The sequence below is a fragment of the Bubalus bubalis genome, chromosome 18 (assembly GCF_019923935.1).
Source record: "Bubalus bubalis isolate 160015118507 breed Murrah chromosome 18, NDDB_SH_1, whole genome shotgun sequence".
NCBI classification, from domain to species: Eukaryota; Metazoa; Chordata; class Mammalia; order Artiodactyla; family Bovidae; genus Bubalus; species Bubalus bubalis.
Window position 1 is genome coordinate 60,940,558 of NC_059174.1, and position 13,205 is coordinate 60,953,762.

At 46.5% G+C, this 13,205-nt stretch overlaps 1 protein-coding gene across 1 annotated transcript; it reads left to right on the plus strand.

Moving 5' to 3' along the window:
- Positions 1 to 5,916: 5,916 nt before the first annotated feature.
- Positions 5,917 to 6,396, plus strand: LOC102413313 (cationic amino acid transporter 3-like). The gene has a single exon (XM_044931096.2). It carries the CDS (start codon positions 6,031 to 6,033, stop codon positions 6,394 to 6,396), a length of 366 nt encoding a protein of 121 aa, XP_044787031.2. The 5' UTR covers positions 5,917 to 6,030.
- Positions 6,397 to 13,205: the final 6,809 nt, after the last annotated feature.

Here is a 13,205-nt window from a genome sequence, read left to right on the forward strand (position 1 = left end):
CATCAGGGTCTCTTCAAATGAGTCAGCTCTTCACATCAGGTGGCCAAAGTATTGGAGTTTCAGAATCTGTGAGCAGCAACTGCTTGAAGCTGCCCTTTGGAACTCAGAGCAGGTCATGGAAGCTGGAGTCTGGATACAAGAAACAAGGGACAGAAATGAACTTACTTACAGATCAGAAGGAGATTCACAGACTTAGGAAATGAATTTATGGATGCCAGGGGAAGCGATAGGGACTTTGGGAGGTCATGTACACACTGCTGTATTTAAAATGGAAAAGCAACAAGGACCTACTGTAGACACAAGGAGCTCTGCTCAGTGTTGGGTGCAGCCTGGATGGGACGGGACACTGGGGGAGAATGGACACATGTACATGTGTGACTGAATCCCTTCGCTGTTGACCTGAAACTACCGCAACATCATTACTTGGCTACACCTCAATACAAAATGTTTTGGGTATTAAAAAATACTTTTAAAAAAGGAACGAGAGACGGAAAAAAGCCTCCACGCCCAGGAGCCCCATATGGTCCTGAGGTAGGAGCTAGTGGGCTCCAGGCTGGGCATTTACAATTAGACTTCTGTTCACATTTCCTGAGGAAGGAGGCAGGTGGGCTCTAGGCTAGATAGTTATAAGCAGCCTCCTGTTGGCTCTTCAAGATGGAAATGACAAGAACAGAGTGAGTAGCTGGACTTTGTCTCCTGTGGACGCTTTCAGGCAACAATTGTGGCAGGGCCAAACCCTCTTTGATTTAGAGGTCAAGAGTGACAGATTTCCCAGCCTTGTAGCCAGGGAGACACGGCACATGTTGAGGGTCAGAGAGGAGGAGGGCATCCCCCCATGACAGGAGATGTCAGGACCCACCCCGTCCCATGGCCTCCAGGCTGGAATCTGTCTTGGAAAAAACTTGCACAAGCAAGTGGGTGAGGGTCCTAGGGCGGGTCAGTTGTGTTAAAAGAAAGTGGATAATTGGCTAAAGATAAACAAACCCAGAAGAACTGCCCTTATGAGTGAGTTTACTGACTTTGTAGGGTTACGGGGCTCCCCTCCTGGGAGGACGCCCACACTCTTTCTCTCCAGGTGTGTATCTCTGCCTTGCTTCTGTCTTAACTGAACAAACTTCCTCTGAGTGCTCTCTCAGCGTTGTGCTGTGTCTCTAATAATACACTTTGTACCTGTTCTATATTTAAAAAAATTTTTTCCTCCTTGAGAAATGCATTTTTTAATGGAGGCAAGAGTCAGGGGAACCTTGTCTCTAGCCTCTGGCCCCTGGTGGACGAGCAGCTAGGAGTCCTGGTTTTCCCCCAGGCCACCCGGGTTCAATACCTGCGCACAGAGCTAAGCCACCGCTCACAACTGACTCTCTCCAAGAACATCTGATGCTGAAACCCAGGATTTCAAGGTAAACTGCAGGTCTCCCCAGACTGCTGGCTGGAGACCTCTGAGACTCTCTCTCCCATGAGAACTTGCTTGCTCTCACTCTCTGCTTCCAAGACGCACAGGTTTCCATCTAGATCCGCTCAGTAAAGGAGCGCAAGTTCTGTTTTCATCTGTCCCCTCTCCCTCTGTCTCTTGTTCTCCTTGAACCACAACCCCCAACGTGTCCTCAGCCCAGCAGTGCTTCCTCATCAACATTGCGAGCCGTGTGCAGGGACTTGTCATTGGCACCATCAGCAAATTTCTCCCTGCTACACATCACACTTTATTTCTTAGGGGTGGTAGGAAAATTACATCCCCCGGGCCCTCCAGTATATTTCTTCTCAAGCAGCCCACCAGCACACACACTGTGCCTTTCTCTCTTTTTATCCTGTGATTTTCTTTCCTACTTTACTTGAGAAGACCCAGGTTCGATCCTGGGTTGGAGGATCCCTGGAGAAGAGAATGGAAACTCACTCTAGTGTTCTTGCCTGGAAAATTCCACGAATAGAGAATCCTAGCAGGCTATATAGTCCATGGCATAGCAAAGAGTTGGACAGAACTGAGAGATTAACATTTTCACTTTCAAGGTTTCTTTTTCAACTAAGCTTTAAGTCTCCTTCAACTTTATCTTGGATGCCACACAAACAAGTGCAATGTTATCAGGCATAATTCTGGTTACTTTGTGAGAGTGTTTTAAATCACAGCAGTAACCCAGCTACTTTGTCAATTGCATTGCAATCACATTTTTAATGTGAAAACCCCTAGAGACTATTTAATTAATTGATTTAATATCTGGCTGTGTCTGGTCTTTGTCGCTGTGGGCTGGCTTTCTCTATTTGTCTGAGCGGGGGTGGCTCTCCAGTTGCAGCTTCCAAGCTTCCCTTGTTGTCATGTCTCTCTGCAGGTTCAGGGATCCAACTGCATTTTCAGGTGGATTCTTTACCCCTGGACTCAGCAGGAAAGTTTATAGTCAGACTTTAAATATGACTTGAGAAGTCTCTTTTAATATCTAGTTGTGAATTCACTCTGATTCCTTTCCAAAAGTGTTACCTCTTCAAGATCTATAGAAAGGGCTTTCTAAAATTGAATTAAAATTAATTAGGTAAATAGATGTTGTTATTAACAGTAAGCTGTTGCCACACTGGAGTATGGTTTTCTCTGTCTGTTAAGACAACAATGTTTTCTTGGAGCACTGCTTTTGATAACAGACTGTGTGAACTCTTTGGGTCTAAGTGATTTGTATTTGCTTTTGAGATCTTTCGTTACTTTGGTTGACAAAATAAGGAGTATTTCACAGTGATCTCTGAAGATTATGGCACATGTGGATAAAGTTCATTCTACTTCTACAAAACTTAACTTTTATTGTCAGAATTTTGCTACCTTGATATCCTTGTAGCATAGCAACTGAAAGTGAAAGTGTTAGTCTTAGTCTTGTCTGACTTTGCGACCCCATAGACTGTAGCCCGCTAGGTTCCTCTGTCCACGGGATTCTCCAGGCAAGAATACTGGAGTGGGCTGCCATTTCCTTCTCTTGGGGATCTTCCAAACCCAGGGATCGAACATGAGTCTCCTGCAGTGCAGGCAGGTTTTTACCGTCTGAGCTACCAGTTAAGAGCATGGCAACAGTCTACTTCTAACTGAGGGGATTTAAAATGGATAAACAATGGCTGTTGATTAAACATTCAGGGCTCTGGGACACTGGAGACAACTGCCCGGCTTTTCCTGGCTCCCTGGAAAATCTCATTTTATATGATGGGTTTAAGCCTTTCCTGGCTGCAGGATTGATGCCTTCACAATTAAAGGAAATTGTAAAAAAAAAAAAAAAAAAAAAAAAAAAAAAAAATCAATGTTTTCCACTTGGAGTATGCTTTCCACAGTATCCAGTAATCAAGGTACTCACCTCACTGGACAAATCATACCAGCCTTAACAAAAACCTCACAAACTTCTTGAAACTATCACTCTCACTGTCATCCTTAATCATCAGTCCAGGTCAACAGAACTAATAGAAAAACTGGACTCAAATGTAACAGAAATGAATTACACAGCATTAAATGAACTGCTGGGCTTCCCTGGTGGCTCAGATGGTAAGAACCTGTCTTCAATGCAGGAGACTTGAGCTTGATCCCTGGGTCTGGAAGATCCCCTGGAGGAGGAAATGGCACCCCACTCCAGTACTCTTGCCTAGAAAATCCCATGGACGGAGGAGCCTGGTACGCTGCAGTCCATGGGGTCACGAAGAGTCGGACACAACTGAGTGACTTCACTTTCACTTTTCACTTTCATGCATTGGAGAAGGAAATGACAACCCACTCCAGTGTTCTTGCCTGGAAAATCCCAGGGATGGGGGAGCCTGGTGGGCTGCCATCTATGGGGTCACATAGAGTCGGACACGACTGAAGCGACTTAGCAGCAGCAGCAGCAGAGTGACTAATACCTACAAATGAAATGCTAAATATGATTATAATTTTATGACTTTTGTCTGACATATTATGATTGGCTTCTAATTACTATTTTTTCAGACATAAAGCAGCTGTTCTCCTGAAGCTATGTATGATTTACAACACTTCGGTAATTTACACCTATGGGTAAAATTAAAACATTTTTCTTTTGTCTCAGGCTGGTCGCTTCAGAAATCAGATTATGAACAGATTTAATGGGTAAATGAAATTGACCATCTGCAGACATGTGCAGGAATTTCAAAATATTTTGGGGATCTCTAGTAGAAAGAAATCCACTTAGTGAAATCTGATGGCAGATCTTTGACTTGGCTTTCTTGGCCATGAGAAGTCTTTTGGGAATTTAAAGACTCTTGAGGAGTTATACCAGAGATGGTGTGAAGGAACCTACGTGTTCAATGAACCTGAAATCAGCCATGTCTATGGGTTCAAATCCAGCTCCACTACATACCAGCTTGTCCAATTTTGCACAAAATGCACACCTTTGTCTTCCTTTCCTGAATGATACAGGAAAATAGTTATCATTATTCCCTCCCCTCCTTGACAGGTGTGATTATTTAAGAGACTTGGTGGTTAGAGAACTCGGATCACAGGTTTACGCCAAGGGTCCTGAACCTGAGAGCTTCCTGTTTCACTGCTTGCTGAACGAAATGAAAATCTGGTTTGGGTCAAAATGAGATGGAATTTGTATGGAGGGACAGACTCTAGCACAGCTCGGTCAAAGCGTTGAACCAGAGTGGCCTCCCAAGTGAGATAGGAGATACATGGGTCAAGGCTTGGCATTTCTCAACAGCCTCCTGTCTTCCTTTCCTGGGGAAGGAGGAGGGTGGGCTCTATGCTGGATATTTACAATCAGCCTCCTGTTCACACTTCAAGACAGAAATAACAGGAAGAGAGTAAATAGCTGGACATTGCCTCCTGGGAACACTTTAAGACTACAATTATGGCATGGCTTAACACTGATTAAAAGGTCACGAGGTCACATATTTTCCACCCTTGGGGCAAAGGAGACACTGCACATGCACAGAAAGATTCCTTGGGAGTTAAAAAGAGGGAGTGTCACCCCCTAATAGGAGATGGATGCCAAGGACCTCCTTCATATGGCTCTGGACTAGAATCCATCTTGGAAGAAATGTTGCACAGGAGTTTTAGGGAGGGTCCTAGGGCAGGTCAGGTGTGGAAAAAGAAACCAGAAAATTGAACAAAGTCAAACAAACCTGGAGGAGCTGCCCTGTATGAATGATTTACCTGCTTTTTATGGGGCTCCTCCTCACGAGGGGGACGCCCACACCCTTTCTCTCCAGGTGTGTAACTCTGCCTCGCTTCTGTCTTAAATAAACTGTTTCTCTGTGTGTTCTCCTGCTTGTTGTGTCTCTAATAATAAACTGCTTTTGTCATTTTAATTTTTTTAAATGGTGTTTGCCTGTGTGAAAACACATTTTTCAGTGGGGGCAGAAATCAGGGGAATCTTGTTTCTAGCCTCTAGCGCCTGGTGGATGAGTGGCTGGGATTGCTGGTTTTCATCCAGGCTTCCCAGGTCCAATTCCTGAGCAGAGAATGTAGATCTCCCTTCAAGCCACCACTTGCTCAGGGCTGTCTCTCTCTGAGACCAACCCCACTCGATTACAGAAGATGAGATGAGCAAATGATTGATTGACAAATGTTCACCTCTCCTTGCTGACCTCTTTCTAAGACAAGAAGTTCTCCCTGGTAGTAGCTTTCTTCCTGACATAGGCACCGTAAGCTGAATTATTTTGATCAGTTGAGAGAGAGGCAAGGAATTTTTCTTGAGGCTGCAGCCCATAGGGTCTGAATCACCTTCAGCTCATGGACAGAGGAGCCTGATGGGCTACAGTCCATAGGGTCACAAAGAGTTGGACACAACTTAGTGACTTAGCATGCACACATGTACAAGACAGTCTACCCACCAAAGTGGCGCATTTTAGAGTGACATAGTCTTCTCTGCCTTGCTTCTCTTTAAACAACCCTTCCAGTAACTCTCGGAGATGGAGAACTTATTCAATGCGTCCTCTTACCACCTCCTCCCCATCACTCCATCACTCCTTGGAATTGCCCTCCTAGGGCCAAGGGCAGGTGGACACCGTTGATGGCTTGCTGCGTTGTTTTCTCAGCAGATCGGAGCCTCAACTGTGTCTAGGATGCAGTGTCAGGATGTTCATCAGTTTGGTCAGAAGCTGGTTCACCTGTGGCGGCTGGAGCCCAGGGAGGGGTCTGAGAGGCGTGTGGCCCAATGTCTGAACACTCTGGACCTAGTGGCCTTGGGTGTGGGCAGCAGCCTGGGAGCTGGCGTGTACATCGTGGCTGGTGCCATGGCCACATACACAGCTGGTCCGGCGATCATCATCTGCTTCTTGATGGCCACTCTGTCATCTCTGTTGTCTGGGCTCTGCTATGTGGAGCTGGTGGCCCGGGTACCACATTCCGGTTCTGTGTATCTCTACAATTACGACACCATGGGTCAGCTCTGTGCCTTCATCACTAGCTGGAACCTCATCCTGTCCTAAGTTGTTGGTGAGAGGATGAGGGGTGGGGGGAGGTGTGGGGCTTAAGATCAGGAGGCGAGATTGAGGGGGGTCTTCATTCATTCATAGGTACTTTGTTATTGGACTTGCAGGGGGAAGGGGATAATAGCAGCAGGAAAACCCCACAGCTTCATTCTACTCAGCTCTATCCTGTTTTCCTTTAATGATGGACCACAAACCCAGAAGGAAAGGGAACCTAGGGTGTGGGTGAGAGGGAGGCTTGGCCCACAGCTCATCCTCACCATTTTCAAGTCTTTGCTCAGCTGTTGTCTTTGCAGGATTTTCCTTTAAGACTACCTTTTCAATCCTCATCTCCCAGTACCCCAGTTCCTATTTCCCTGTGTTCTTTTCTTGCATAATATTTATTTTCACCTAGCATATTGAATAGTTGACCTATTTTGTGAGTTACCTAGGTCTGCTCTTCCCACCCCAAGAAGAGATAACTCTCTGTGGTTAAGTACTTTATTTTTAAAAAACACATCCTATGTCACATGGTGGGTGCATGCGTGCTAAGGTGCTTCAGTCGTGTCCAACTCTTTGAGACTCCATGAACTGTAGCCCACTAGGTTCCCTTGTCCATGGAATTCTCCAGGCAAGAATACTGGAGTGGGTTGTCATGCCCCTCTCCAGGGGTTCTTCCCAACCCAGGAATTGAACTTACTTCTCTTATGTCTCCTGCATTGGCAGGTGAGTTTTTTACCACTAGTTTCCCCTGGGAAGCCCATGCCACATGGTAGGGGATCAAGTAGTTTTGTTAATGAATATTCTTTCTGCTTCTGCAGCTGCTGCCTGTGTGTCCAATGCCTGGAGCATGGCCTTTGACAGTCTGATTGGCAACCACATCTCTTAGGCATTACAGGGAACTTTCTCTCCATATATGCCCTCTTTCCTGGCTACATTCCCAGACTTTGTCACTCTGTCTGTGGTGCTGGTGATCGGTGAGAAGGGACAGAGACAGGATGAGAAGAGTGGGGTGTGGAGCAGGAGCTGGGGAGGGAAAGGCTTGGGTGGAAAAATGTGGGGGGGTTAGGACTGAAAGGAAAGGTGGCAGGAGGGGAGGACACACACTGCTGTTTTATATCCTTGGCACCGTTGACAATTCGGGCTGGATCATTCTTGGTGTGGGGGGCTGTCTGTGCATGGTAGGGTTTTAAGAAAACCATTGTAGGGTGAGTGGCATCCCTGGCCTTTAATCACTAGACACCAGGGATGCCCACCCTCCCCCCAGATTAGGACAATCAGAATGTCTCCAGACAGTGCCAACTGCTTGAGGGACAAAATCACCCTTGCTCATAAACATTTACTTAGACCAACAAGTTTCTTCCTCTGTACTGAGATCAAACATTGTTTTTTAATTGAGAGGATATTATGATAGCATAAAATTAAATATTCTATTATTCTTTCCCAGCTTTACTGAGATATAACTGATGTACAATGTTGTATAAGTCAAGGTGTACAATGCAAAGATTTGATGGACTTATTGCAAGACGATCACCACAATAAGAAATTAACCATCTGAAAGTGTATAATTCAGTGGCACCTAGTACAGTCACAATATTGGGCAACCATAACCTCTATCTGATTGCAAACATGCTCATCACTCATAAAAGAAACCCCATAACCCATTGAGAAGTCCATCTGCCAATGCCCCCTGCCACCCAGCCCTCGGCAACCACTAGTCTGCTTTCTGTGGCTATGGACTTGATCATTCTGGATGCTTCATATTCCATCTCTCCCACAGGAGTACTGGTTCTGAGAGCTCAAGTGTCAGCCCTGGTTATCAAAGCATTCACAGCCATGAACCTTTCAGTTCCCATCATCATCATCCTGTCTGGCTTCATTAAGGGAGACCTGGACAACTGGCAGCTCACAGAACAGGACTACAAATTGGACACATCTGAATCCAGTGACATCTATATGTTAGGAGGAGGGTACTCCTGGTCATAGTAATGCATGGAGGGGGAGGAGGTGCAGAGCTGGAAATATGGTCGAGACTAAAGAGATCTGGAATGATGGATCCAATGGTGAGAATCCTAGAGCCCAGGACCTGTGGTATTAAGGGGGGAGTCCAGTAGAGATGGCAGACCTCACCTCACTCACCTTTCTTGCTCCTTCTCTCACCATAGCGTGGGCCTCTGGGTTCTGGAGGGTTTGTGCCCTTTGGCGTTGATGGGATTCTTCAAGGAGCAGCTCTATGTTTCTAGGAGTATTTTGGTGTTGAAGCCATTGTCACTACAGGTAACATGGTCATGGCGTGTCCCGTTGGGGGTGTGGGCACAGTTTGGGCTGCCTTTGGGCACAGGAGTTGCTAGAAGATGAACGAGGTTTTGGAGGTGCAAAAGGAAAGGATTTTTTCTGATTTCAGTCTGTGTGTTTTCCTGACCCAGTACTTCCTTCTCTCCTGCAGGCAAAGAAGCCCTAAATCCTCAACGTTCCACCCCCTTGAGCATGGTGATCTCCATTTTCATCCGCTTTTTGGTGTATTTCGGTGTCTCAGCGGCGCTCACCCTCATGGTGCCCTACTACCAGATTCAGCCTGACAACCCCTTATCACAGGACCCGGCCAGATATATCATGGCTGTTGTCTTCCTGTGTGCTCTTTTATACAGGTCAGTGTCAAAGCTTCTCCCAGTCTACTGTGAGATTCTCAGACAGTCTTTTCATTGGCACTGAGAGACAAGAGGGCAAGACGCAACACCCAGCGTAGACTAGGGGGCAGAAGCCCAGGTCTGTCCTGCCTCTCTGGGTCCACACGATGTCTCCATATTCTCTTCCAGCCTTCTGGGTGCCATGTTTGTCATGTCTCAGTTGATCTATGAAATGGCAGAAGACGGACTGCTTTTCTGGGGACTTACCTGGATCCACGCCCGCACAAAGACCCCTGTCATTACCATCGTGGTTTTTGGAACTCTGGCAGGTAAATAAACAAAAACTCACTCCTTCTTTGATCAAGTTCCTTAGCTTGGCTATTTCCTCCAGCCTCTCACTCCCTTCTCCACCTTGTTTGTGTCCTCATTCTAGGGGTCTTGGCACTACTCTTCAACCTCCTTGATATTGTGGAACCTATGTTAATTGGGGTCCTGCTTGCTTATACCCTCGGGACGTTTTCTGTTCTCGTTCTCAGGTGAGATTCCTTCACGACACCTTGGTTGGGGGGGTCTCAGACTCATGAGAATTGATGGGGAGGTCTTCTGCCCTCAAGCTGTGTTTTTTAAATGTCCTGTTAGGCTGAAGTCAGGACAGTTATGGATTAGGCTGTGTGATGTTAAATGAGGATGGCCTGCTGTACACATTGCCTGGACATCTCTAGTGCAGGTACCAGCCAGATCAGGATTTCAGTGAGGAGAAAACAAAGGAAGAAACTGAGATGGAGCCTGAAATCAAAGAAAATCCTTTGGAAACTGAACCTAAAGCAGGAACCTCAAACATTGTGAAGAGTCTGTGGTTCCCTCCCAGCACCACCCCCACCCAGACATCTGGCCAGATTGTCTATGGATGTGCCTTCCTGCTTGGTGAGCAGTGGGATTTCCTTTAGTTGTATTCTAAAACTGACAGGATAGGGTAGGAGTGTGTATTTTGTCAGTTGAGGAGTCTTGGAGATACGATGTCCCTTCCTGATGTGGGCAGCCTGGGGAGGGGTGTGACCTGAGGTCCTGACATCTTTGGCTTCTGGAGTCCAGCCTGTTCTCCTCCACCTTGACCCTTGCAGTTCCCCTGCTGACCATCCTGAGTGTGATCCTGGCCCAGTGGCCCAGCCAGATGTTCTCTGGAGACCCCGGGCTCACAACAGTGGCTGTGCTGCTGCTGCTGCTCATCACTGGGGTGACAGTCATCATCTGGAGGCAGCCCAGAGCCCCAGTCCTCTTCACTTCAAGATAGGTGAACTTACGTGCCCAGAGTGTCCACCTTGAGTGAATGAAGTCGTGTGCTTTGAGGTCTAAACATCCTTCGCTGGACCAGGAAATAGGGGGAATTGCTGAAACCAGTGGACCCTTCCCCAATCTACACTCAGTGCTTTGCATACACTGGCTGAGTAGGCACCGAACGCCCAGCTGGAATAGGACTGGAGTCTCTCTGCCCACATGTGGGGCAGGGTCTCCCTTTCAGACGTCTGGGCTGTGTCAAGGGATGAACTGACTCTGCCCACAGGTCCCTGCTCTGCCTGTCCTTGCACTGGTCAGCATCTTTGTGAATGTTTACCTGATGATGCAGACAACCTCTGGGACCTGGGCCCTGTTTGGCATCTGGAATGCCATTGGTAAGTAACTTTCTGGGATAAAGAGACCTCTTGAGTGACTGAATCCAACCCTCTGCCTACCACCTCTCCCCATCACTGTGTCAGATGCTGTAATGGAGGCCTGTTGGGCACTTGTGAGTGAGGAGAGTGCCTGCTTTTCCTCCTCACTGTCTCATCTCCCTACTAGGACTTACCATATACTTTGGATATGGTATCTGACACAGCTTGGAGGAGAACAATGAGCCATAGCCACCAGCCTCTGCCTCCCAGACTCTTGACAAAAACACCCCTAGTGATGAATGGTGTTAACCACAGGAAACAGCTGCTGTGTGGAGTCCCTCCATGCACTGGAGGATCTGCAGGTTCACAGGGCACTTTGAGCTTCTGTGAGGTGTGAAGGTGAAATGCATTTAGGGACCTATATTTATTTAAGGTCGTTTGCCAGGACAAACGACCTTAAAGTTGTCTAATTTTTTAAGTACTCTTCAAAGGGTAACATACATAGAAAATAGCGCCTGCCTCGTAAAGTGTGCAGCAAGATAACATTTCACACAGAATGTACAACAAAGTAGTCAGCAACTGGAGGAAGAAATAAAATATCCACCTGCATCCACGAAGCTCTTCCTCGGGATTTCCCTGGGGGCTCAGGGGTTGGGAATCGGCCTGCCAGCACAGAGGATACTGGTTCGATCTGTGGTTCGGGAGAATTCCACATGCCGCGCGAGGGCAGCTGGGCCTACGCACCGCAGCTCCTGAGCCCACGAAGCCCACAGCCCAGGCTCCGCAACAAGAGAAGCTGCCGCACTGAGCAGCCCGTGCCCGCAGCCAGAGCAGCGCCCAGGGGCAGCGGCAAAGACCCGGCATAACCAACCATAAACAAATGTTAAAGAGGCTCTTCCTTGGGGCTCTCTCCGGCAAACACACAAATATCGCCACAGGGGGAGGAAAGGCAGCTAACTACATATTGTGTCCAGTGCCGCACTTGAAAAACTAGGACACAAACAAATCGGAAGTAAAGGGAAGGGAACAGATACCCTTTGCAAACAGTGGTACAAGGAACCCGGGCAGCTATATTACTATCAAATGAAGCAGACTTTAGGAAGAGGAGAAAAACAACAGATGAAGTGGCTCATCTCATCAAGATAGAAAGAAATGATCAATTTTCCTTTTCCTCCCAGATTTATTGGGACATAATGTAACTTTGGGGGAATGTTTGTTTTTCTTCAGTTTTCTGTTACAAACTCTTAGAGTTACATACTAGAGTTGATGAAGGAAAGTTCTTAATTTAAAAAGAAAAAAACCTGCATTGTCAGAGGTGTGGGAAAGAAGTGGTAAGTAATGGTTGATTGACAAATTGATACAATTGAGTGCAACTGAAAGATAGGAGGCAAAACTGGATAGACATGATAAAGAGTTATTGCAGAACAAGGTGCTTGAAATTGAGATTATGGACCTTCAGGATATTGTTAATAATGAAGTAGAGGCTTGTTTGTGGGAATGAACAACTGCAGTAGAGTGAAGGAGGGATGGACGTCAAGAAACTGAGAAACAAGTTATTAGATGAATTAAAATACAGATGGAGTAAGATGAAGTGGTTTCCTTATAACTTTTGAAACATTTCCTTGCACACAAAGGTGGTTACCTTTTTTAATTATAGTCATTTTAATTACATGTATTAATCAGAATTCTTAGCCCTTAGAAACTTACAGTTCAGTTCAGTTCATTCGCTCAGTCATGTCATGAATTGCAGCATGCCAGGCCTCCCTGTCCATCACCAACTCCTGGAGTTCACTCAGACTCACGTCCATTGAGTCAGTGATGCCATCCAGCCATCTCATCCTCTGTCGTCCCCTTCTCCTCCTGCCCCCAATCCCTCCCAGCATCAGTCTTTTCCAATGAGTCAGCTCTTCGCATGAGATGGCCAAAGTATTGGAGTTTTAGCTTCAGCATCAGTCCTTCCAATGAACACCCAGGACTGATCTCCTTTAGAATGGACTGGTTGGATCTCCTTGCAGTCCAAGGGACTCTCAAGAGTCTTCTCCAACACCACAGTTCAAAAGCATCAATTCTTCGGCATTCAGCTTTCTTCACAGTCCAACTCTCACATCCATACATGACCACAGGAAAAACCATAGCCTTGACTAGATGGACATTTGTTGGCCAAGTAATGTCTCTGCTTTTGAATATGCTATATAGGTTGGTCATAACCTTCCTTCCAAGGAGCAAGCGTCTCTTAATTTCATGGCTGCAATCACCATCTGCAGTGATTTGGAGCCCAAGAAAATAAAGTTTGACACTGTTTCCACTGTTTCCCCATCTATTTCCCATGAAGTGATGGGACCAGATGCCATGATCTTCGTTTTCTGAATGTTGAGCTTTAAGCCAACTTTTTCACTCTCCTCTTTCACCTTCATCAAGAGGCTTTTTAGTTCCTCTTCACTTTCTGCCATAAGGGTGGTGTCATCTGCATATCTGAGGTTATTGATATTTCTCCTGGCAGTCTTGATTCCAGCTTGTGCTTCTTGCAGCCCAGCGTTTCTCATGATGTACTCTG